At 38.3% G+C, this 27,283-nt stretch overlaps 1 protein-coding gene and 1 pseudogene across 2 annotated transcripts in view; both read right to left on the bottom strand.

Annotated features, from left to right (window-relative positions):
• ACADSB (acyl-CoA dehydrogenase short/branched chain) overlaps nucleotides 1-22,214 on the bottom strand; it is a 72,789-nt gene extending 50,575 nt beyond the window's left edge. For both annotated transcript variants that reach the window (XM_044665661.1, XM_044665660.1), the window contains exons 1-3: nucleotides 22,126-22,214; nucleotides 13,176-13,335; nucleotides 9,234-9,334 (exon numbers count right to left, since the gene is read on the bottom strand). In XM_044665661.1, coding sequence (XP_044521596.1) covers nucleotides 9,234-9,334; nucleotides 13,176-13,335; nucleotides 22,126-22,173 — 309 coding nt within the window. In that variant the 5' untranslated portion in view covers nucleotides 22,174-22,214. The remainder of the gene's footprint in view (nucleotides 1-9,233; nucleotides 9,335-13,175; nucleotides 13,336-22,125) is intronic.
• Nucleotides 10,736-12,023, bottom strand: LOC123236623 (annotated as a pseudogene).
• Nucleotides 22,215-27,283: the final 5,069 nt, after the last annotated feature.

Genomic DNA, 27,283 nt, shown 5'->3' with positions numbered 1-27,283 from the left:
TGGACTACTATAATGCATTCCACTGGGACAAATTTAGTCAAGATGCTGTTCAGTTGTTTGTCATGTCTAACTCTTCATGATCCCATTTGGGCTTTTCTTGACTTTTTGATTTCTTGATACTAGAGTGCTTTGCTATTTCCGTCTCCAGCTCATTTTACAGATGAGGAACTGAGGTAAACTAATTAGGTGAGTTGTCCAGGGTCACACAGCTAGTAAATGTCTGAGGTTACATTTGAACTCAAGAAGATGAGTCTTATTCCAAGCCTGTTATATCTACTGCGATGAAAGAAGTTGTATCAATAAAGGTTAAAAGACAAATAAATGCTTTTCTAGGGCCTTCTCCTACTAAGCCATCTGCATTTGTAGGAAAGGCAGGATGAAACTTGCAAGTCAACATCATGATTATGTTGCCTTAATCCATAGCTAATATTATGTGTGAAGTAGGTGAATAAATCATTAGCAACAAACATTCATTAAGCTCTTATTGGCTAAAGGGCACTATATGAAGAAATGAGGTATTAGAAATAAAAAGAAATATTCTTTTTTAATTTTTTTAAAGAAAAATTTTAAAGATAAAGCTTACTTCTCAAAGGACTTATAATCTAATATGGCATACTGGACATAAAGAGAAAATTAATTCAATATCTCATATGGTAAGTGCCAGAAGAATTCGCAGTACATCCCTGAGGACTGGAGGTGTTTGGGAAAAGTTGATAGGAACACATGATATTGATAAAAGTGATTAACCCAGTATTTCAAACTTCTTGAAACTAAAAGGAAAGTAAATATAATGATTTAGATGAAAGATATGAGTATTTTATCTGTTAGGTCTCTGGGTCAAAGTTGTTAAATCCAACACTTTCAGCACAAATCAAAGTGGGAAAAAATAAGTATTTTCAAAATTATCATTTTGGGGTTAGGCCTAACAGGATCATTATTATAAAATAAAATCTACTAATAATCTTACTTGTGTGTAAATTAATATATAGTAGATTTAGAACACAGTCTTCTATATTTGGTCTTCGAATCATTTAGTAAAGAAGAAAGGAGGGAGAAAGGGAAACTTCTTTTGTGGCTGACATATCTTATGTTCTTTAATTTATGGTCAATTATGTCAGAAATGTTGTTATACTAATACTACATTATAATTATCATGCTATAGAGAAAAAAATGAGATGGCAGGCCAGTTTGAAGTAACATTTCATTTAGTGTTGATTTTATAACAAAACCATTGTCCTACACAACGAATTCTTAACTTGTGTGATATTCTACAATTTTCTTACTGAATATCTGAGGACTAAAGCTGATATGAAAATTCTTATTTTTTCAACCCTCATTTTTCCAAAATAACAAATGGTACTTAAACTGAAATGACAAACATTTTGCATGTTACTTACAAAACTACTGCTGGTTCTTTTGAAATTAGTTCTGCAAAACTTGCCAAAAATAACTAGGATGATAGTTCAGCTCTAGATGTGAATTCCTCTGTTCTATACTAATAATGCTAGTGTCTGTAAGATTTTTACTTTTCTCTGTGTCCTAGCAAACAATGGAATCAAAAGGGCTTACTCAAAGTCCCATATAAGAGACATAAGCAGAATATAGTTCTTGCTTTATGGATCTGGTACATAAAATAATTTTTATGCAATGCAGATAGTCATTTTGATACATTTGTGGAGAGAAAATGCATGTGGAGAGAGGGAAGGAGCCAGAGCATAGTTTAAGGACATGAAGGGGGTAAGGAGAGAAAAGTAGGATCAGGAGGAACATGGAGGGCTGGAGGACCAGGTTCAGCCACATGAGGAATCCCTAGAGGAAGAACACAAGTGGGGCAGACATGGAAGCCAGACACTGGAAGACAGGAGAGGACAATCAACCCATGGGGCCCAGGACAGATTGAAGACAAATATGCAAGGGCTTAGACACACAAACATAAGGGTGAATGGGTAGATAAGGGGAAAGGTCTTCTATGAAAATTCTACTTTCACTTGGAAAGTTTTCTTTTTCTTTAGGGCATTTTTTTTTGGTGGGGAGGCTGTGAAGTGCCAAGCCAAGAGGGGTTGGGGAGGGACAGATAGACAGACAGAGAGACACAGAGAGATGGGTGAGGGGGGCGGGGAGGGACACAGTATTGTACAGTGAAGTTTTTTGTTTTTTGTGGGGGAATGTAGATTTCTTTCAGAATTCTTTACTTAAAGTCAAATCTGGGATGATGATGGGATTTCCGGTTAAGATGGCGGCAGAATAAGGAGCAGCTGCTTGATCTCTCCTAACCGAAGCATACAGGACTCCTCAAGGGGAAATAAAAACGAACCCAGATGAACGAAGGAACCCCACAACAGGGTGCAGCATTGAAGGTACGCAGAATCGGGGCATTTCCACGCTATAAAGGGGTGAAACAGCTCACACTAAAACGCGAGAGGAAGAAGCCCCTCCACCACCCCCCCACACCACGCACAGCGCCAAGGCCAACACACAAGAGTGAAAACAGGACTGGGGCAACCAGTAAATCACTAGCAGCCCTAGGGCTTGTACCTATGAGCTGCCAGACGTGGGACCCCAAGTGGCTAGGGGGACGCAGGGACTTTCCCCAGCGTATATGCGGGTGAAGGCTCTGCCCCGGCGCGAAGAAAGATCTCTAACGCAGGGACTTTCCCCAGCGTCTACGCAGGGCTCTGTCCCAGGCACAAATAAAGATCTATAAAGCAGGGACTTTCCCGGAGCATATGTGCGGGTGAAGGCAGTGCCCTAGGCGTGAATAAAGATTTCTAGCGCAGCCTAGGACATCGAGTGAGGACCCGGTGCAGACAGGAGCGAGGCTGTGGAAGCAGCCCCTGAGACCGCTGAAGGAGCCTTGGGCAGAGAGGCAGATCGGGGAATACCAGGAGGCCTGACCCCGAGGAAAAGAAGACCGGAGTCATCAGAAGCTTAGAAAGCGCAGGCAGACCCTGAATGTGAAGACAAAGCTGAAAAGGGGTGGGGCTAATAATGGCAAGCCATAGAGAAGCCCAGAAGAAAAAGATTACAAAGAAATACTCTGGAATACTCGACAACTTTTACACAGAGAAAATCCAGACAACAGAGGAGGACAAACAAATAACCAAACCTCTCCCAAAAAATGAAAGCTGGTCACAAGCTATTGAAGAGTTCAAAAATGAGATGTTGAGGAAGATGGAAGAAATCTGGCAAGAAAATGACAGTTTAAAAGGCAGAATTTCGCAATTGGAAAGTGAGGCAAGTCAACTGAAGACCAGAAATGACCAGAATGAAAAGGAAAAACCAAAAGATTATAGCCAAAAACCAGTTCTTAAAGGCTAGAATTGAAAAATTAGAAGCCAATGATCTCTCAAGACAACAAGAACAAATAAAACAAAGTCAAAAGACTGATAAAATAGAAGGAAACATGAAATATCTCAATGAGAAAGTGACAGACCAAGAAAACCAGTCAAGAAGAGACAATTTGAGAATCATTGGTCTTCCAGAAAGAGCAGAAATTAATAGAAACTTGGACTCCATACTTAAAGAAATTATTCAGCAAAACTGCCCTGCAATTCTACAACAAGAGGGCAATATAGACATTGAAAGGATCCATAGATCACCCTCTACACTGGACACAGAAAAGTCAACATCAAGGAATATAATAGCCAAATTCAAGAGCTTTCAAGTAAAAGAAAAAAATCTTACAAGAAGCCAGAAAGAGACAATTCAAATATCAAGGAGCACCAATCAGGATCACACAGGATCTGGCAGCCTCCACGCTAAAAGACCTCAAGGCTTGAAATACGATATTCAGAAAGGCAAGAGAGCTGGGCCTTCAGCCACGAATCAACTACCCATCAAAACTGACTATATACTTCCAGGGGAAAGTATGGGCATTCAACAAAATTGAAGATTTCCAAGTTTTTGCACAAAAGAGACCAGGACTAAATGGAAAGTTTGATACCCAACCACAAAAATCAAGAGAAACATGAAAAGGTAAATAAGAAACAGGGAAAAGAAAGAAAACTCATAATCTTTTAAATTTGACTCTTTAAGGGCTTAAATAAGATCTAATTATCTGTATTACTATGTGGAGAAATGCTATTTATAATTCTCTGTAGTGAACTCTAGTCACTATTATAATATTCACTATTATAGCAACCAGAAGAATAATTCATAGTGAGAGGACAGGATACTAAATGCTCTAAGATGACATGGGAGGTGGGAAAGAGGGGGGGAATAGTAGGGGACACCAAGAAAAATCTGAGTAAATAAGAAAAATAGGATATTCTATTACACACAAAGAGGGCATGGGAAGGGGAGGAGATAAATACTATCATAATAAGGAGAGGAAGAGGGCATTAAGAGGTAATAATCAAACCTTACTCTCAGTGTAATCAACCTGGAGAGGGAAGAGTAGCTTTATTATCCATTCAGATAAAAAACTCTATCTAACCCTACTGAGAAAGTCAGAAGGGATAAACCAAAGGGAGCAGGGGAGTGGGGAGGTCAAAAAAAGGGAGGGGAGAAGAAAGGGGAGGGAATTCATTAGGTCTTTAAAAAAAAAAAGAGGGAAATAACAAGGGAGGGGGCAGAAAGGGAAGTCAATCAAGGGAGAGGATAAGGGATACCGGCTCAAAGCAAACCAACCACTGGTTTAAAAGAAAATAGTGTAAGAAGAAGGGGTGGGTCTAGGGGAGGATACAAAAATGTCAGTGAATGCACAACTGATAATTGTAACTCTGAATGTGAATGGGATGAACTCGCTCATAAAACGGAAGAAAACAGCAGAGTGGATCAGAAACCAAAATCCTACCATATGTTGTCTACAAGAAACACATATGAAGCGGGTAGACACACACAAGTTCAAGGTTAAGGGCATGAGCAAAATCTTTTGGGTATCAAATGAGAAAAAGAAGGCAGGAGTGGCTATTGTGATTTTAGACAAAGCCAAAGTAAAAATAGATATGATTAAAAAAGACAGGGAAGGTCATTACATCCTGATTAAAGGCAGTATAAACAATGAGGAAATAACACTGCTCAATATATATGCACCAAGTGGTATAGCATCCAAATTCATAAAGGAGAAACTGGCAGAGCTCAAGAAGGAAATAGATAGTAAAACCATAATAGTGGGAGATCTAAATATTCCTCTTTCAGATCTAGATAAATCAAACCAAAAAATAAATAAGAAAGAGGTAAGAGAGGTGAATGAAGTCCTAGAAAAATTAGATTTAATTGTTATGTGGAGAAAAATAAATAGGGACAAAAAGGAATACACCTTCTTTTCAGCTGCACATGGTACACTTACAAAGATTGACCATGTAATAGGGCATAGAATCACTGCAAACAAATGCAAAAAAGCAGATATAATAAATATAACCTTCTCAGATCATAATGCAATAAAAATAATAATTAGTAAGTGCACCTGGAGAGGCAAATCAAAAATCAATTGGAAATTAAACAATATGATTCTCCAAAATCAATTCATCAAAGAAGAAATCATAGAAAGAATCAACAATTTCATTGAAGAGAATGACAATGATGAGACATCCTACCAAACTCTGTGGGATGCAGCCAAGGCAGTACTCAGGGGGAAATTTATATCCTTGAGTGCATATATTAACAAATTAAGGAGGGCAGAGATTAATGAATTGGGTATGCAACTCAAAAAATTAGAAAGCGAGCAAATTAAAAATCCCTAGATGAAAACTAAATTAGAAATACTAAAAATCAAGGGAGAAATTAATAAAATTGAAAGTAAAAGAACTATTGAATTAATAAATAAGACTAGAAGCTGATACTTTGAAAAAACCGATAAAATAGACAAAGTACTGGTCAATCTAATAAAAAAAGGAAAGAAGAAAACCAAATTGATAGTATCAAAGATGAAAAGGGAGACCTCACCTCTAATGAAGGGGAAATTAAGGCAATCATTAAAAACTATTTTGCCCAATTATATGGCAATAAATATAACAATTTAGGAGATATGGGTGAATATTTACAAAAATATAAACTGCCTAGATTAACAGCAGAAGAAATAGAATACCTAAATAATCCCATATCAGAAAAAGAAATTGAACAAGCCATCAAAGAACTCCCTAAGAAAAAATCACCAGGACCTGATGGATTCACAAGTGAATTCTTTCAGACATTCAAAGAGCAACTAATCCCAATACTATACAAATTATTTGATATGATAAGCAAAGGAGTCCTACCAAATTCCTTTTATGACACAAATATGGTACTGATCCCAAAGCCAGGTAGACCAAAAACAGAGAAAGAAAACTACAGACCAATCTCCCTAATGAACATAGATGCAAAAATCTTAAATAGAATATTATCAAAGAGACTCCAGCAAGTAATTAAGAAGATTATCCACCATGATCAGGTGGGATTTATACCAGGAATGCAAGGATGGTTCAACATTAGGAAAACCATCCACATAATTGACCATATCAACAGTCTAACTAACAAAAATCACATGATTATCTCAATAGACGCTGAAAAAGCCTTTGACAAAATACAGCATCCATTCCTATTGAAAACATTGAAAAGTATAGGAATAGAAGGACCCTTCCTAAAAATAATAAACAGTATATACGTAAAACCATCAACAAGCATTATATGCAATGGGGATAAGTTAGAAGCCTTCCCAATAAGATCAGGAGTAAAACAAGGATGCCCATTATCACCTCTATTATTCAACATAGTACTAGAAACACTAGCAATAACAATTAGAGAAGAAAAAGAAATTGAAGGTATCAAAACAGGCAATGAGGAGACTAAGCTATCACTCTTTGCAGATGATATGATGGTATACTTAAAAAATCCTAGAGAATCAACTAAGAAGCTAGTAGAAATAATCAACAACTTTAGCAAAGTGGCAGAATACAAAATAAATGCACATAAATCATCAGCATTTCTATATATTTCCAACACATTAGAGCAGCAAGAGGTGGAAAGAGAAACACCATTTAAAATCACCCTAGACAATATAAAATACTTGGGAATGTACCTACCAAAACAAACACAGCTATTATACGAAAACAACTACAAAAAACTTTCCAAACAAATAAAACTGGATCTCAACAATTGGAAAGCCATTAACTGTTCATGGGTAAGATGAACTAACATAATAAAAATGAACATTCTACCCAAATTAATTTACCTATTTAGCGCCATACCTATCAAATTACCAAAAAACTTCTTTACTGAATTAGGAAAAACTATAACAAATTTCATTTGGAATAACAAAAGATCAAGAATATCAAGGGAAATAATGAAAAAAATGTGAAGGAAGGGGGCCTAGCAGTACCAGATATTAAACTATACTATAAAGCAGCAGTAATCAAAACAATATGGTACTGGCTAAGAGATAGAAGGAAGGATCAGTGGAATAGACTTGGGGTTAATGACGTCAGCAAGACAGTGTATGATAAACACAAAGAGCCCAACTTTTGGGACATGAATTCACTATTTGACAAAAACTGCTGGGAAATTTGGAAAACAATATGGGAGAGATTAGGTTTAGATCAACATCTCACACCCTACACCAAGATAAATTCAGAATGGGTTAATGACCTGAATATAAAGAGGGAAACTATAAATAAATTAAGTGAACAAAGAATAGTTTACCTGTCAGATCTCTGGGAAAGGAAAGATTTTAAAACGAAGCAAGAGTTAGAGAAAATTACAAAATGTAAATTAAATGGTTTTGATTATATCAAGCTAAAAAGCTTTTGTACAAACAAAAACAATGTAGTCAAAATCAGAAGGGAAACAACAAATTGGGAAAAAATCTTTATAACAAAAAAACTCTGACAGGGGTCTAATTACTCAAATATACAAGAAGTTAAATCAATTGTATAAAAAATCAAGCCATTCCCCAATTGAAAAATGGGCAAGAGACATGAATAGGCAATTCTCAGGTAAAGAAATCAAAAGTATCAATAAGCACATGAGAAAGTGTTCTAAATCTCTAATAAGTAGAGAAATGCAAATCAAAACAACTCTGAGGTACCACCTCACACCTAGCAGATTGGCTTTAATGAAAGAAGGGGAGAGTAATGAATGTTGGAGGGGATGTGGCAAAACTGGGACATTAATGCATTGCTGGTGGAGTTGTGAAATGATCCAACCATTCTGGCTGGCAATTTGGAATTATGCTCAAAGGGCTATAAAAGAATGCCTGCCCTTTGATCCAGCCATACCATTGTTGGGTTTGTACCACAAAGAGATCATAGATAAACAGACTTGTATGAAAATATTTATAGCTGCACTTTTTGTAGTGGCAAAAAACTGGAAAATGAGGGGATGCCCTTCAATTGGGGAATGGTTGAACAAATTGTGTTATATGCTGGTGATGGAATACTATTGTGCTAAAAGGAATAATAAACTGGAGGAGTTCCAGGTGAACTGGAGAGACCTCCAGGAACTGATGCAGAGTGAAAGGAGCAGAGCCAGAAGAACATTGTACACAGAGACTGATATACTATGGTAAAATCGAATGTAATGGACTTCTGTACTAGCAACAATGCAATGACCCAGGACAGCTCTGAGAGATTTATGGTAAAGAATGCTACCCACATTCAGAGGAAGATCTGCAGGAGAGGAAACATAGAAGATAAACAATTGCTTGAATGCATGGGTTGAGGCGGACATGATTGGGGATGTAGACTTGAAACTACCACACCAATGCAACTAACAACAATATGGAAATGGGCCCTGAATAAGGACACATGTTACAACCAGTGGAAATGTGCGTCGGCCATGGGTGAGGGGAGAGCGGGGGGTGAAGGGGAAAGTAGGGGTATGAAGCATGTAAACTGGTCAAAAATGAATATTAATAAATGTTTTATTTAAAAAAAAAAGTCAAATCTTTGTAATGTAAACATATGATGTGAGAGTTCTGTACGCCATTTTAATAATGTAAGAAGAGAATCACCAATGTCTAAAAATCTCCTTAAAAATGCCTAAAGAAATTATATTTTTTCTTTCAGTTAAATCTTATAGTGTAGAAGTATTTATGCTAACAAGATGATTTTCATTTTTAAAGTTTTTGTTGAATATGAAAATGTAAGGCAGGATCTTGGACCTAAAGAGAATGAAAATAAAGTATAAGATTGTTAAAGTTCCTAATTTTTAAAATATGCATATATTTTCATAATGAAATGAGTTTTGCTTTGAAACAAAATTATGAAATACATACATATGTAAATTGTATGTGTATGTGTGTGTGTGTATATACATACCCCTTGTTGAAATAATCCTTCTATTACTGACTTGTCCATTTGTGAATTTTCATCCATTGCTAGTACCAAAGGAGCAATTTCTTTCTCTGCAAATTTTTTAACTGTAGGGGGAAAAAAAAGAAGAAATCTATTTATCTCTTATGAGACTATCATATTAACAGAAAAAATAAAATTATAGTGCATTATCTTGATGAATCAAATATTAATGTTTTTTTTAAATGTTTATACGGGTATGGTTTTATCCTGTTTGCCACTCCCTCCTGATATTTCTATTCTTTCTATGTTTTCAGTTAACCTTGTGGTTAACTTCCAGCCCATTAGAATGACCCTTTTTTGGTTTTCTTTGTAGGATCATCGTCTATGTCCTATTGCCTGTATGTGCGCTTTGTTCTGGTCCCCTTCTACTTGTTTCTTTTTACAGTCTCTCTCTTATAAGTCAATCTCATCAGTTCTTATGGGGATTCAGTTATCATCTCTATGCAGATGATCCCTAAATCTTTATTTCTAGTCTTCTCTATGTTTCAGTCTTGTATCACCATCTACTCCACTTTTCCATCTGGACGTCCCATAGGCACCTCAAACTCAACATATCCTTGAGAGAACTCATAATTTCCCCCCTAAACCCACCTTTTCTCCTTATTTGTTTTTCTGTTGAGGATTCCACTATTCCTTCAGTGACTTTCAAGTTTTCAACCAGGAGTCAACTTAAGATCATAACTTTCACTCACCCTTCTTACCTTTGGTATTTTTTTTTTCTTTTTGAAGGGTTTGCAAGTTTACTAAGTGTTCTTATACTTGTATGCAATTCAATTTAGCCTTCAAAAATGATCTAATAATGAAATGGTTAGACTAGCTCTTTCAACTATTTTGAAACAAGCCAGGTGACTATTATCTGTAATACTGGACAAAAAACTCCAAACCATTATATCATTTCTTGGGTTGATTCAGTATGGCTGTTTCTCTGGGAAGGGCCAAAGCAAATCACCACATTAACATCAGTAACAATCCATTAAGATTGTCCTCATTGCCATATTTCTAAGTCTAACTTCATAATAAAGTTGTTAAGATGATATAAAAGAATGAAATAAAGTAGATAAAATTCCATTTTAAATCACACATTCATAATTGTGCCACTGGTATCTCATGAAAATATACATTCAAAGGACAAACAAGATTCTGCTTGTAAAGAAGGACTACATCCAAAAAACTTGGCAGCAATCTAATTGTTGTATCACCATTCATCTCAGCACAGCATTGGGTGGATAGAGGGGCAGGGTTGGCCAGGAAGAAGAAATTGTTTTGCAACAACAAATATCTACTGAGATAGACTTATGGTTGAATGACATCCTCTGAAAGTGGAGGCTTAATGATAAATAAACTGTTTCTACTCTTGGGTGGGAAAAGATGAAACTCTGCCCCTTGTCATCTACATGTGCTTTTGGCATTTTGAGAATTTCCCGACTATGGGATATTCATTTCTGAAAAGCAGGCAAGGTACTAAATTAGTAGCTTCCTTTGTATTGACTACCTTCAGTCTTACAAAAATTATGGGTGTCTCTCTTGCTACAATACTTTCCTCTGAAAGTCTTACACTCAGCACTCTTTACTGGACGAAGGTTTGTTTTTTATGACTTAAGGGTTATGTCAGGAATGTTCCACAAGTATTGATCTCTTTCAGGGTGTGTGAATTAAATATCTGGAGGACCTCCAACCCGGTCCAATTCCAGAAAACTCACCACAAGTAGCCATAGGAGTCAGTCGCAGGTCTGAGTTTGCCAATGTGGATGGCCAAGTTCTTGACCAGTGGAAATCATGGAGGCCAGGAGATATGACGTATGGGGACTGAGGCCACAGGCCAATTGAAGGATTGGGAGTGGGGTAGAGTTTACAGGAAGCTTGAAAAGCCAGCCTCTCTTTCTACTATTCCTTTGAGCTTGTGGCAGAAGTCCTCTCTGAGCTGTCCACGCTGGCTTATTTATGTAGCCATTTTTGGCAAGCAGAGGCATGTTAGGGACCCTGCCAGGCTAGAATTGGGACCTGATCTTATTTTAAGTAAGAAAGGCTAGAAACATGATTTCTCTCTTTCTTTTTATTAATAAATACTTATCAATCTAGTATGAAGTTTCCAGGATTAATTTTTATTAATAAACAAGGATCAAGTTATCTAGTTTGGCATGTTTTTCCTGCTGTTTTGATACAACTGTCTAAAGATACTCAGATTTAAGTATCCAACATATCCTTAATCAGGGACTGGATCTCATTTGTTTTGGAGATGTTTTATCTGAGGCATGATTTAACAATTTGGTAAGTTTCGTGTAGTAAGGAATAGACACTGGGGTAAATGTGTCTTTCTTTTTCTCTCTTAGTCACATATCTCCCCCAATTTTTCATTACCCATCCTTCCCATAGGAACCATTACACATTACTGTCTCTACTGTAGATTGTTAGCCAAAAAGGTAAACCAGGATTAAGAGGATCCAGACACCAATGAAGTAGATTTTGTCCAGGCTGAAATTGGGGATTATGGTAACCAGTTCCTTGGCCAGGAACTCCACCTTGGCTGAGTCCATAAGACTGGCCCTGGGCCTTTTGGGCCTCCCCTTGGTTAGTGCATCCAAGCCCCATTATCTCCTTATCTTAGCTGTCAAGTCTTATGGATTCAATCACTTCAATAGCTCTCGCATTCATTTCTTCTATTTTTTTACATCATATACTCATATACACACGGTACAGACACTCATCATCTCTTAATTGGACTATTTAAAACAACTTCCCAATTGGTCTCCTTGTATCCAATCTCTTTCCACTCTAATCCTTTCTCTATATAGCTGGCAAATTGATATTCTGAAAACAGAGATCTGACTATATTACCCTCCTTCACAAGAAGATTCAATAGTTCCCTATTACTTTTTGGATGAAATGCAAATTTCTGTTTGGCATTTACATACCATTCATAATCTGATTCAAACCTCCCTTTCCATGTTTATTACACATTCCTCCCCCTCATACAAGCTATTATACAGCCAAAATGGCCTCCCTGTACCCTATACTCCATCTTAGGTCTCTATGTCTTTCCATAGGCTTTCTCCCATGCTTGCAATGCCCTCCTTTTTCACCTCTGCCTCATGGAATATTCCATCTTCTTCAAGCCTTAGCTCAAATTCTACTCCCTTTATGAGGCATTTCCAGGTTCCCTAAGTTATGCCTCCCCCCTCTTCCCCTAATGACTATATTTATCTAATACATATCTTATATTTACTTATCTGTGAATATATTGAACTCCCCCAGAGAATAGGGCCTGTCACTCTTGTATCTGCATCCCAAAGTCTAACACAGTGCTAGGCACATTATAGATGCTTAATACATGCTTAAGTATTGCTTAATACAGTCTCCTTTGGACTTACAGAAATCATGATTCCAAGTGGTAGAAATAGGAGAAAATCTCAACTATAATATGTGAAACTTTATAGTAAAATTGGATGAGGATGTCAGCATATCTTGAGCAAATACTTTCTAATTTCACTGCCCTCAAAATTACCACCTTTAAGAAACACATTTTCAAGTTAAGGGGAATCATGGAAAAGAAAAATCCACCTACTGTAAACTTCTACAACAGAGATTTTGATATTGTATACTCTAAAGACAATTAAATTCAATTCATTTTCTTAAATACGAATTGGAGTCCTACCACAAAAAAAAAAACAAAGCTCTGGCTTATAATGAATATTTAAATAAACATTTGTTGTCTAACTTGATAGTATGTTATTGACTGGAGACTTGGAACCACCAAATTCATTTTGGTTATAAACGAAAAAAATTAATTTTTGGTTAAAAGATTTTAAAAACCAGTTCACAACATATAAGCTAACTACCTGTAGTACTGAAAAAAGGTTAATGATGCAATTGGCTTAAGTAATGGAAAATTTAAAAACAAACACTTACCCATGTTTTTAATCATTGTTTCCTCTTCTGTAAATGTTTGAAGTGGAGCAAATATTACCCCGTTATTTGGTAAGCTATCTAAAGCTTCTGACTGAGAAGATTTTAAGGAACAAGGAGGAGTTTTCCAAGAAGACAGGCAACTCAGGAAATTTCTTCTTAGCTGTTGGCACCCCCACCAAAACAAAACAAAACAAAACAAAACAAAATCTTAAATTAAAAAAAGTTTATTAAAGGAATTCGAACTAACTCATACATTTCTCACAGCTTCTTCATAGCAATAAGGGAGCATAATATACTGTTATCTAATAACTGAAAAATATTAAACTTTTTCTATCCATCATTTTTTGTTTTCTATCATATGTAAATAAGATGGTAGGATATTTTATCACTGGTAAATAAGTGATTTCAAAATGAGTGAATTTTTGAGGAAATATGTTTCAAAACTTTATTTTTGGGGCAGCTGGGTAGCTCAGTGGATTGAGAGTCAGGCCTAGAGACGGGAGGTCCTAGGTTCAAATCTGGCCTCAGACACTTCCCAGCTGTGTGACCCTGGGCAAGTCACTTGACCCCCATTGCCCACCCTTAACACTCTTCCACCTAGGAGCCAATACACAGAAGTCAAGGGTTAAAAAACAAACAAACAAACTTTTGTTGTTTTCTATCCAAAACTTCTATATAAAAAAACAACAAATTTCTCTGCCTTCTTGCACTTAGTTTAATGTTTTCCTTACAATTCATTCTTATTCTGTGATAGAAAGTTCGATGGGTTTAATGTAAAATAATCTGAGTTCAGATTTCAATTCTGACACCTAAAAACCACAGCGACCTTGGGTAAATGACTTCACTTTCTAAAGGCCTCAGCAGTACAGAGATGCCTTCAGGTGTTATTGAAGTGTGTAGTGGAAAACAATCCTGAGTTGCTCTATTTAACTAAAAACATACTGGATGACAGACTAAAAATATGCTGGGGAAGACTAGGTGGTACAGTGGATAGGGCACTGGGCCTGGGGTCAGGAAGCCCCGAGTTGAAGTGTGGCTTTAGAAACTTACTAACTGTGTGACCCTGAGCAAGTCATTTAACCTTTATTGGCCACAGTTCATCATCCATAAAATGGACACACATTGGGGGAAGCAAATGGCAAACCATTCCAGTACATTTGCCAAGAAAACTGCATGGACATAATCCACGGAGTCACATAGTCAGACAGAAATGAACAGCAACAAAATGCTGGGTAACTTGGATTTTTTCCTCCCAGGTAATTTTGATTCAATTAATGAACATCTACCACATACTAAGAATATAAAAATGAAATATAAGACATGTTGTTTTCTATCTAGTACAACATTACCTAGCTAGAAAAACAAAATATAGACTAATGCAGTGATGAGCAAACTATAGCCTTCAGCCAGATGCTGGGGGTGGGGTAGGGGGTAGGGGGCCTGAAATGTTCATTATTCTTAATCTGATAAATACAATACAATGAGACTTTGAAAGAGTTGCCTTAGAAACAGACTGACAGATGAGCATTTCCTTTCCCTTGGCCCCCTCTTTAAAAAGTTTGCCTATCACTGGACTAATGAAAAGAGTTAAATAATGCAAAGCAGCATATAATCAAGTATCAAACTGAGGGATACCTGATGAATATGTGATTTTATTGATCATACCATGTAGAAGAAATGTTGTCTAAGCCTCTGGGTAAGATAACAGCAGTAGTTTGCTGACCCCAGTTAACTATTCTTCCATTTGGCCATCAAATGACCATGAACTATGACACTACTTCTGTTGTTGTCTCTGTTGTACGTATTCTTGCATAATTGGCAGTGAATGAATATTAGAGATGGAACAGATAAGGTTACAGTCTTGTGGGTTTCTAAAAGATGGAGGATTCAAGGGCAATACGGTCACCAGCCTTGAGGAATGACCTGTTTAACTTAGTCCAGTAGTAACCTGACTCAGTAGCCCAGATACCATGTCCTGTAAGCAAGGAAACAACTTCACCATTATGCACCACTCAGAAAACAAGTTAGTGGAAGAGGACTGTTTGGTAGTCACTCCATTAAGTCTGAGATGATCTTCTCCAAGGACAAGAAGGCAGAGGAGAGTGGGCTCCTGGTTTCAGAGAGTTTCATACCCCAGGTTCTTTATCTTCTCAGTATTTATCCCTTTGTAAAAGCTAATTGATGCTAACTGATCAACAGATAGTTGGGAGACAGTGAATGTTTGACACTGGGGACTAGAAGGAGTCAAGCCCATCACAGTTATCTCTAAAACCCTAAAGAGAACTGTAGCTGGCTGAATGCTGGGGACTCAACCTTTTAATTCAGTTGTGGGTTGGGAGAGTACAGCCACACCCAATGCAGTATTATCTATATTCACATCTTGTTTCCCCATTTGTAGTGAGCTCCTTGAGGCTAGGGGCAGCATTTTTTGCCTTTTTTTAGATTCTCAGCCCTTATGTCTGGTTAAGTGCTTAACAAATGCTTGATAACTAGTTGATAATAAAGGAATAAAATTAACATTACTATGTTCAAAAGTTAAGAACCATCAATATTTGCTATATCAATTTGGACCTGTTCTGAGAAAACAACTTTGCCCAGTCAGAAGACACCTTTACTTGTTTCTATCTCTTCAGACAATTTCCTGATTAGGATTATAAAATATATTCTTTGCAACAAGACTAGGCAATTATAGGCTGAAATATAAAAGAAACATTAGGTCAAGCCTTTGCTTATGTAAGAGAAGAATTACAAGGAGTTGAGGTGCTAGGAAGAAAGAACAGATGAGTCCCTGAGGAGGAAAGAGTAAATACAGTTGAGAGCCAAAGAGGAAGAAAGTGTGTTAAGTGGTAGCAGGGCAGAGAGGAAAGAAGAAAGAAAAAAGGAAGAACATTACTATGTTCAAAAGTTAGAAAAGGGGCAGCTGGGTAGCTCAGTGGAGTGAGAGTCAGGCCTAGAGACAGGAGGTCCTAGGTTCAAACCCGGCCTCAGCCACTTCCCAGCTGTGTGACCCTGGGCAAGTCACTTGACCCCCATTACCTACCCTTACCAACCTTCCACCTATGAGACAATACACTGAAAGTACAAGGGTTTAAAAAAAAAAAGTTAGAAAAGACTGATGAGAGTCAAGTCTTTAGCCCTGAGTCTGCAGTCCAGCTGCTGAGTCATATTCATCAGAACTCTGTAGCTTGTCTTGCTCTGGTCACATACCACTGTTGCACTAATACACTACACTTATTGAACAAATGAAACTTTTAAATCAAAGATTTATAGCTGTGGAGAGATGCTACCTACCCCCAAACCCTAATTTTACAGATGAAGGAATTGAGGCCAAGGGAGGTTCAATGACTTGCCTGGGTAGTAAGAAGCAGAGCAGGTAGTAAAATGCAGAGCAAAGATTTAAATTAAATGCACACTCCAAATCCAATGTTCTTCCCAATCTACCATATTCATTACTGGGGAAGGCTTACTGTTTGATAAACCTTATTAAATATGGTAGTCAAGACTATTTACTAGACTTTTTTGGGTTGTATAACAATTCTGGTTTCTATTTATCTCGAAAAAACACCATTACTGTGTAGTTTACTCATCTTTTGTAGCTCTGCCCCCCGCCCCCCCAAAAAAAGAGTTGTGGGGGCAGCTAGCTGGATAAGTGGTTTGGGAGTTAGGCTTAGAGACAGGAGGTATTGGGTTCAAATTTGGCCTCAGACACTTCCTAGCTGTGCAACCCTAGGCAAGTCACAACTCCCATTGCCTAGCCCTAATCACTCTTCTGCTTTGGAAACAATAAATAGTGAGGATTCTAAGATGGAAGGTAAGGACTGAAAAAAATAAAACAAGAAAAGGACAGCTGCCATTTTTAAATGATATAAGTATGTCATCCTTTTTATAAATATTTATTTTCAAAAGTTTAATATTTTTACTCTGTAGGAATTTAGCATTCCAATTAGTGAGCTAATTAATGTGAAAGTCTTTTAATAAGCTGCAAAACAGTACACAAATATAAAGTTATTTTATCAATAAACATTCATAGTAAAATATGATAGATTAATACCAAGTAAATAGAATTCAGTTTTAACAAAAACATTGAACAAAATGCCTGGCATCAATATACAAAGAACTTTTTGTTCTTTATTCCAATATGACTTTCCAAAAAACCTTACAATTTTAAGGTTTATTATTTTATTTTATTTACTTTCAGTAGTCATGTATTTAGGTAATCGTTAACTAATTTCTTCCATGCTTAGCAGGCCCAGCACTTGTAGTTTCAGCATCTACATCATCAAAATAAATTTCCACACAATCTAACACATTGAACTTCATTGTTACATTTTTTAAAAATGCAACAATTGCTCCTTGGAGTAATGATTAATTATGTTTTGCCAAAACTTTGTTTTGCTACCAATTGAATTTGCTAGTTTCTAATGAACTTCTTGGAAGTATGTCTAATCTTTACTATTTAATGACATTTCAATTACCTAGACTAAGGAAAAAATAAACTGAACATTCTCATGGATTTCTGATTTGAGCAAGGAAAACTATTAATTTTCTTACTGTTGTGTTCTAGCAGGAGTTGTTGGCATAGTAGTTTATTCAGAATTTGATTTCTGGGAGGACAGATACAAGAAGAGTGGTCAGTAGAGCTGAAGTTCTCCATTGATGACAAATAAAACTATCTTTATATGAATGATTACTCAGATCTTTATAGTGTTTCAAGGCTTACAAAGCTTTTTCTGCACAACAACTCTGTGAAGGTAGGTAGTGTAAGTATTATCATCCCCATTTTACAGATGAAGAAATAGAAGCTCTGGGGCATTGAGAGATTTGCCCATGGTTGCATAGCTATGAGATGTAAGATGGACTTGGATTTCAAATGATCTAACAACATGTCATACCTTATTTATCTAATATTTAGAAAACTAGAACTCTTGAAGAACCAGCACCAGGGCCAATCTTGGAGTACCTGAGTCCCAGCATCTTCAAGCAGGATCCATTTTACTAAATAGTACTGCAATTTAATACTTTATGATGCTGGCAATGAAAAACAAGCCCTGTGGCTAACATAATTGGAAAGTGGAAACACAGATAGAGAATAGTAGGAGAGAAAGAAGCAGAAAAGAAATGGCAACAAGGATGGAGAAAAGGTTGCTTAGTAATTTTTCAATAAAGGAAAACAATGGAGAAGTGAATCATTTTTTCAATAGTTTGTATAGTCATATGTTAGCAAAGATAGTACTTAAGCAATAGAAAAGTCTTACCTAAGGTAGAACATCCTTATTCACAACTCTACTAGCTATCCTATGATGTATGACTTTGACTATGACTTTGAAAATTCTCATATTAAAAGACAAAGGACAAAAGCTTAACAGAATGAAATTAACCTTAAAGAAAGAACGAAAATAAATATTTGCACATTGTTTGAAAATAGTGAGAAATGGAAAAGTGTCAAAGAGCAGTATTATGTTGGCTCAGTCATATTATAATACCAACTCTCAGTGACAGGACAGTTTTTCAAGTTCTTTGCTTGGCCTTAGTTAAACAAAGTGGTATTACCAACCACAGATATGGCTAAATAAACCAATTGAATTTTGTTTGTGATATAGTCTCAGTTGGAAACAATGCATGTTAATAAAGTTTATATCTCCGCTGTATCCCTATCTATGTCCCAGCATACAATGAAAAGGCAAAAGATTTTCATAAGCAAATTAAATTACTTAAATCATGGATACTTTTTGAAGAATGAGCTTGCTCCCTAGCTTTAAATTCTGGATGACGCTAAAAAAGATGACAATGCAGAACAATTCTTTGAATTCCTTAAAAAGATTTCAGTAAGCAGAGTTTCTGTGCTAAAGAAACTGGTTCATTCAGGAAAGGTTTGCCAAATTCTTTCCTACTGCATACAAGTAAAGCAAGTACCCCTAGTTTTCAACAGATTAAAAAGCATGGCAGGCTGCCTGTTCTTAAATGTGCCAACTCTTTAGGTTTCAGCTTTTTTGTGGGGGAGGAGGGAAGTCCAGACCTCTGATTTTATTGGTTTAAGAAGTTCCAGGTAGGAAACTCAATTGTTTTGCTTGCTTAAGGTGACACAATATATCAGAGTAAGATTTTAATCTTGCCTGTCTTTGACTCTGAAGCATTATTTGACACTGAATTTGGTATATAATCTGAGTTCCAGTTCCAAATTATCAGTTACTGGCTATGTGACCTTGGGCATAACTTCAGATTCTTTTGGCATAGTAGGCTATTAAAAGAGAACAGGTAAAAAAAGAGTCTAAAATACAATGCTCGAAACAGATGGTGGGAGCTAGGTGGCAGAGTGGATAGAATGCTGTGCCCAAAGTCAGGGCAGACTCATCTTCCTGAGTTCAAATCTGTTCTCTGAACCTTGCTAGCTGTGTGACCCTGGGCAAGTCACTGAAACCTGTTTACCTCAGTTTCTTCATCTGTAAAATGAGCTAGAAAAGGAAACAGCCAACTCCAGTATCTTTGCCAAGAAAACCCCGAATGGGGGTCACAAAGAGTTGGACACAACTTAACAATAAGTAACAGATGAGACAGATCTTGGAAATGGGCCCATAAGATTAGGGATGGTAGAATGGAAGTACCTAAAAATAACCTTCAACATTAGGAACCTGGAAGTATAGTGGTACCATCAATAATATGCAAGTTAAGAAGAGGAGCAGATTTAAAAGACAGTATGTTGTTTTGGACTGGTCGAGTTTAAGATGCTGGAGTGATATCACATTTATGTACTGCTTTAAAAAAAGTTTATACAATACTTTTCTTACAATAGTAGTGCAAGCATTACCATTACCCTATTGTAGAAAAGGAACTTAAGACTCAGAACTCATACTTTGAAAGGAACAGAGGTCATTAAGTTTAAACCCCCAATTTTATAGATGAGGAAGGAAATGGAAACCAAGAGAGGCTATGAGATGGAAAAAATACTGAAAATGTCAGACTCAGGATTCAAACACAGGTCTCCCAGACTCTCAGGACAATGCTTTTTTTTTTCCAGGACCCCAAATTGCCAGCATAAAGGGGGGAGATATGTTGCTGGACACGTATGGGAAATCAAATACAGTAAGGTGGACCCCTTATCCTTGGGGATACATTCCAAGACCTACAAGGACGGCTGAAACCCTGGATAATAAGCAAACACCTGGTGATTTTATATATATAAAATCTTTCTTTCCTTGCTCTTGTCTATCAGCTGGGCATTCTAAAGGCTCCGGACAAGGGTGTTTTTTTCCCTTTTAAAAGTGAAAGTGGGGGGCAGATGAGTGAGTGGCTCAGTGGATTGAGAGCCAGGCCTAAAGATGGGAGGTCCTAGGTTCAAATCTGGTCTCAGACAGCTGTGTGACCCTGGGCAAGTCACTTAACCCCCATTGCCTAGCCCTTAACACTCTTCTGCCTTGGAGCCAATACACAGAATTGACTCCAAGAGGGAAGGTAAGAGTTAAAAAAAAGTGAAAGTGGGAAAAATGAAAGTTAAAGCTGAAGAGACAGAGCTTTGGGTTTGACAGCCCTTATATGAAACTGAAGGGGGCCTCTGGCACTTCTTCCAGAAATGGAGTAAAATTGAAACTGGGGATAAGGGGAATAGTCTGATATCTGAGGGAAGACAACCTCAAGAAATCACTTATATCTAGATAGGGCTGAATAAGTCATCTGTGAACAAAAAGGGGAAGCACATCGTCAGTAATTATTGGGATTCCTTTCCAGGAACTGGAGGTATCAATTTATTCATCTTAATTCTTAGAAAGGTTAAAAGAAACTGATTTTGTACATAGTAAGACAAAGTAGAAACCTTTTTTCTTGCCCCCCTGATTGAATGGCTATGAGAGGGGAGAATCCTCCCAAAAGGTACTGCCATACTTCCTCAGTTATTAAGTGCTCATTGCTAAACAAACTTTCCAAATCACTGAGAACTCCAGGCCTCCTTTTGAAAATCTGGTTATGTGGCTGTACTTGTTTTCTGCAAGGAATGCAGCCTTCTCTGTTCTGCAGAAGGTAAATGCAAATGTCAGAACTATCAAAAATTCATCACTGATGTGAATTGGACCCAAATATACAAGTATGGAAACAGGGAAGTTCCAGGCTATTTGCAAAGCCTGATATCTGGGTTGGCTTTGGTAGAATCACCAGAGATGCAAGCAGAGAGGGCCAGGAGGGCTGAACCTCTTTCAGATCTTAAACTGGGAAAAAGGGAGGGGAAAGGAAGGCGCACAACCCTGTTTTGGAAAGGTAGTGGTAGGTTTAGAGATGGAGGAGGAGGATAAAAATAGAAAAGGGTACTTTTGGGTGTAGGAAAATGGTGTTTATGGGGTAGGGAGGAGGCGTTTTCTTGTTTTTGGGGGGAGGAGGTAGTTCTTGTTGTTCGTAGTGTTTTGGTAGGTAAGTTCAGACCTTTTGGGAGGTCAGGAGATAGATGTTTGGAGAGGGCCATGGTATTTGGGGGTTCTGGGGGAGGGAGGTGGATTTTGGTGGTTTGGAGTGGGGAGGGAAAGCCTTGTTGGTAGTTTGGGTGAAGACTGTGGTGTTTTGGGGAGGTTGCTATTTTGGCAGGTTTTGGGTAAGGGTCATGTTTTGGTGGGTGTTTTGTGTGTGGAGAGTTCGTTTTTGTTGATTTGGAGAAGCAAGGTGGCATTTTGGTGGGTTTGGGCGGGTCGTGTTTTGAGGGGGATTTTGGGAGGTGTCACGGTGTTTTGAGGAGGAGGTTTGGGTTGTGACCTGAATGTCACAGCTGGAGGGAGTAGAGAGTAGTTGAGGGGGTGTCCAGGATGAGGGGCCAGGAGGCAGCCCCGGCCAGGGTTGAGGAAGGCAGAACAGGGGAGAAAGGACCCGAGGTTCTAGGGCCTTTCCAAGACTGCGCCAGGAGTCCGTTAGCTTCGGGGCAGGGACGAAGAAGTAACGGTGACCCTCCCTCCTCGGCCTGCAAGGGGGAACTCACCAGGCCGCCCGTGCCGAAACGAAGGAACTTCGCTGCCACCAGCTCCATCTCGGCTTTCCTTCAGCTAGGGCTCCCTAGCTGTGACCCAGCGCCCGGGGGCCTCGAGAGAGGCGGGAGGGTGACAGGGAGGCAAGGCAAGGGGCGGGGCTGAGTAGAGCCGCCCCTTACACACCCCCTACGGCAGCTTCCCCGCCCACCCGAGGCTCCTATGGGAGGCTGGCTCGGACATTTATGGAGAGAGGAGGAGTTTATTAAAAAAAAAAAAAAAAAAAAGCCGTGGATGTTTTTCTACCGGAGTCGTTCTTCCCCACTCCCTCTCCTAAGGTGTCTCGGGGCGCGAGCGGCCGCCGTTCACGCGAGATTTGAAGACAGGGCAGGGGGACGGGGGAGGGGGAGGGAGCGGAAACATAACAAACATGGCGGCAGCGGCGGCGGCGGCAGCGACGACGGTGACGAAGACATCGACGGCAGCGGAGGTGGAGGTGGCGGCGGCGACGGAGACGACGACGGTGTTTGTTCGGGGCGGTTGTCAAGAGGTGGGCGAACCGGACCAGCCCTGGAGGGGTGGGCCACGAGTGCGTGTGCGCGTGTAATGGGAAGGGAGCCGGGGAGGCTCGGGGCCTCCCAGGGGACTGGGACGGGGAGGGCGGGGAGTCTGGCATTTCACATTCTTGGGCTAGGGAGGGGGCCGAGGTGAGAGGTCACGACCCGGCGCCAGGGGCTGCGCTCAGCCTCTGTGCGGCTGTAGAGCGCCGAGCCGCACTACGCGGAAAGCGCCAAGATTGGTGGACGGAGCTGGGGCTTCCCGGGCGCCGGCAGCAGCTAAGGAGAGAGGAGGGGCTGCCAGGCGGTCCAACAGGTGGCTGCTGCTAGAGTCCACTCGGTCCCTGGGATCCCGCTCTACGTGCGAGAAACTTCAGAACCTCCCGGGTCCTCTTGGTTTTAATGTTTATGGAAATGTTTTGTGTCTAACATCCTTTCCAAGTAGAGCCCTCTTCCCTCTCCTTTCCGGAGAGCCATCCCTCATAAATAAAGAAAAAAGAAAGCACTTAAAGTGACAGTATGTATGGAACATTCCACTCGATCTCTGCAAAGATCCTTCCTCCTCTTTCCGCTCCCCCAACTCCTAGCCCAATCAAGACTTTGCCCAAGTTCTACTTAGATCTCAAGCCAGTAAACTTTTATTAAGCACCTACTATATGCCAGGCACTGTGCTACACCTTGGAAATACAAAGAAAGATGAAAAAAAGCCTTTTAAAGAGCTCCCGTGCCGGTGGAGGAGACCACATGTAAACAACTATGTACAAATAAACAGGATAAACGGAAAGAATGCTTTAAAAAATTGTATGTAAAATGAATGTAATGATAGCGTTTATTGTTGTGGAGAGACTGTAAGATACTATAAAGTGCTTTGTAAACCTTAAAACACCATATAAATGCCAGCTTTTTTTATTTGACCAGCAAAACATTAGAGTTTGTGGAAGGTTAAACTCTTCAAATGAATAGATTTGGGGTAATGATTTGTGTTCCTTCTATAAACTTGGTCTTAAATAAATATTAGTTTGATTTAAAGATAGGATAGCTAGAACAATTGCCTACTACTTGTAATTTGGTATTCCCTATTGTGCCAGACAGAGCCTGAAAGGAAAGAAGAGTAATTATATGAGGAAGAAATCGAGAAATCTGGACTTTGGAGTCCAGACAATTTCTGTATATAAAACTTCTTGAAACTGCTCTTTCTATTTTGATCTACTTGAGAGTCCTCTTTCCTCCCCTATAACATTTTTCTCCCCTTTAATTAGATCTAACTTGTAGATTGTTACTGGATCAGAGAAAGGTAACATCTATAATTCCCAGTCCTGAAATGAGCATGCATTTTCTTTCTGTCCTCAGAATGTTTTTCAGCAGAGGTGAAATATTTAGAATTGAATTGAGGCAGAGAGGGCCAACAAAGCTATGATATAAAGTGTCTTTTTGTTACCTTGTTTTTCTCTTGTGGTTGGGTAATATTTTCAATTTTGCTTTTCATATCCCAGTGGTTCTGAGGATGGAGCTGACCATAAAGACTTACCCAGTTTTCTTGTTATGGCTAGGTATGATCCTCAGCTCTTGAAGGATGTGCCAGGAGAGTAGAAACTCTGGCCGACCTTACTAAACTGGAAAGACTTCTAATGTTGTGGAGTTAGATAGTCTTTTTTCTTTGTTCTACCCTAGCCAAGTTCAGAGGAGCTCCTTAGTAGGTTGACCAAAGAGTAATGAATTTTTATTCCACAGTAAATCTTCATCAACCTACTAATATGTAAAAGAATTCCATGTTATATACTTCTTTCAAGGAAATCAGATGTGCATTTCAAAAAACATTTATTAAATACTGTGTGCCAGGCAGTATTCGAAGTGCTGGAAGCACAAAAGCAAAACAGTTTCTGCCCTCAAGGAGCTCCTATTCTCTTTGTTTTTGGAAAATTCAGATACTTGGAAATTTAAATAGAGAATATATATAAAATAATTGCCAGGAAGAGGGTAGTGGAGCAAAAGAAGGGTTGGGGATTTGAGGCAGAAGGGAAAAATTGACAGGTAGAGAAGGAAGTTTCAATGTAAGCAGCCTATGACTCAGAATCACAGGGATAGATTGGAGTTTTAGAACAGTAGGTTATCGTAACCCTTCACACAGTATCTGTGGAGATCACCGAAATATGGGTATTCCATAGATATTATGCCTTGCCTTTTTAATAGTTTATGAGGAGCTAATTCCAAACCTGATCTTTTCAAAAATGTGATGTGGAGAAATTTAATTTGTAATCTGAATTCAGAAGGCAGTTTTAACTTTTGGGTAGGTTATTGGGTGAGTCATCAACTTAATTGATGGTGAATAATTTAATTTTTTTAAGTAAGTTTTCATCAGTTTTACATTATAATTGAATGCTTTTACACATTCAACAAGTGGGACAAACTAAAATCCAGTTTCTAAAACATTGTTGCTAAAATAAAAAAAATGAATGAATAATAATAATGAAATAAATTAATCAGCAAAAGTGATACATTTTACATAAGGGTACCCTGTATTCAAAACAATGAACAAACATTTTTAAGTGCTTTATTATTTGCACAACTTGATGCAAAGTGAAGAGGGTAAAAGGAAAGGTTAAAATGGTCTCTAACTTCAAAGAGCTCACATTCTAGTTGGAGAGATAACATGTTGATAATTAGGTGCCTACAAGAGTAGATCAGAGGTAACCTTAGAGGGGAAAGGCTCTATCTAGCATCTATGGAGTCCAGGAAAGGCCTCCAGCAGAAGATGTTTGAACAGAGCCTTGAAGGAAGCTATATTTATCAGTCTATTTGAAATTCTTGTTTTCATCTCAAGTGCCACCAACCTCCATGAAAATGTTCTTGTTCTCTCCTTTAGTTAGATGTGATTCTTCCTAGTTCATTTCAGTTTGACCTTATCTTATGTGCTTATCAGATTATTTTATGTGTAAACACATACGTACATATATACATACATACAAATATTATTCCCTTATTTGATTGTGAGGTTTTTGAGTATAGGAATTTTTACATTTCATCACCTATTACTATGTAGTAATTAGGATGATGCACTTGGAGTAAGAAAAACTTGTATTTAGACCTTACTTTCAATACTAACCGTGGGTAACTCACTTAACCTCTAGGTGTTGATTTCTTCATCTATAAAATCTATGCAAAGAAACCAGTTAAAAGATTAGGCTTGATGGTAGAAGCTATAAGGTTATAAAATATATTCATGGGAAAATGCTGGCTGTAATTTTTATTTAAGATTAGTACAGCTGTGCCCCAAAATAATATTGTGTCAACCATCAGTTTCTTTTTCTCCCTGATATGCAAAATTCACATTTTCCCTGATTTCTTATATAAAAATCAGCCAGCTGGTTGAGGCACCCAAAATCAGTATAAGAACCCCTCTCTCAGAAGGCCATTTGGAGCATACCTTTCCTGCAGAATAGACCTTTATCTCTGCTTCTCAAAGGAGTGCCTTAACCCTTACATGAGTTAAACTATGTTAGTTTTATGCCTGAGTTGTATATCAAGTCTCCTTTTCTCTCTTCTTCTCCCTCTTCTCCATTGCTTACAATAAATATTTGCATCAAACTAATTCCCATTGTTTTATATGTTATTATCAGGATCTGAACTCATTAAGGGGTTCTCCCTAGACATAAATGAAGTACCTGGACAAGGACTTAAACTGCTGATAGCTGCTCTTGCAGTAGTAGAGCAAGGCTTTGTGAGTCTAATCATAGAAAGCAAGGAACAGGGGAACTGTATGTTCTCCCAGGAGAGACTTCCTTATGCTAGAGGATGGTCACAACTTAATCTCTTACAGTTGAATTTAGACTCAAAACTGTGTAAAGTATATTGTGTGCTTTAAAGCATTATTTAAATACTAGTTGTTATTATTGCCAAGTAAGTATTTGCCACTTGGCAATAACAGAAAGAAATCATATTTGGTAAATCATTTAAAAGCTTGACAATAGTGATTTTTTTTCTGATCAACAAAGATTGATTAAACATCTACTATATAGAGAGCTCTAGATCTAGAGTCAGGAAGAGCTGAGTTCAATTTTGGCTGGGGCCTCCATACAACCTTCTTCCTAATCCCCACTGTACTACCTTTGGACTTCTTTGGACCTCTCCATTCTGTTTTCCTTCCTTAGGAAATTCATCATTGGGATTGAGTCTACCTTAGTATTCACAACTCATTAGTCTGCTCTTGCCTATCTGATTTGATCTTTTGACTGAAGGGTAGGGCCTCCATTTAAGAAGGGAACTTAGTACAGTCTTTGCCCCATTTCCCTCTAGCTGCACTGCCTTTGGATTTCTACTCATTCCCCTATATCCAGTATCCCCCTGCCTTTCAGTTTCCTTTTGGGTGTTATCATCCTTCTGCATTCATTAGATTGCAAACTCTTGGAGGGCAGAGACTGTCATTCTTTTTATTTGGATCACCAGTACTTAACACAATGGCTGCCACATAGTTGGTGCTTAATGTTTATTGACTACTGCTTTAGTTTCCACATCTGTAAAATGGAGATGATAGGAGCAACTACTCTCATGAGGTGTGAGGAACAAATAAGGTAATATTTAAGTGCTTTGCAAACCTCAAAGCACTATATGAGTGCTA

The sequence above is a fragment of the Gracilinanus agilis genome, chromosome 2, assembly GCF_016433145.1.
Source record: "Gracilinanus agilis isolate LMUSP501 chromosome 2, AgileGrace, whole genome shotgun sequence".
NCBI classification, from domain to species: Eukaryota; Metazoa; Chordata; class Mammalia; order Didelphimorphia; family Didelphidae; genus Gracilinanus; species Gracilinanus agilis.
Note: the sequence above shows the minus strand (reverse complement) of the source record. Positions and strands in the feature narration are given on the sequence as shown.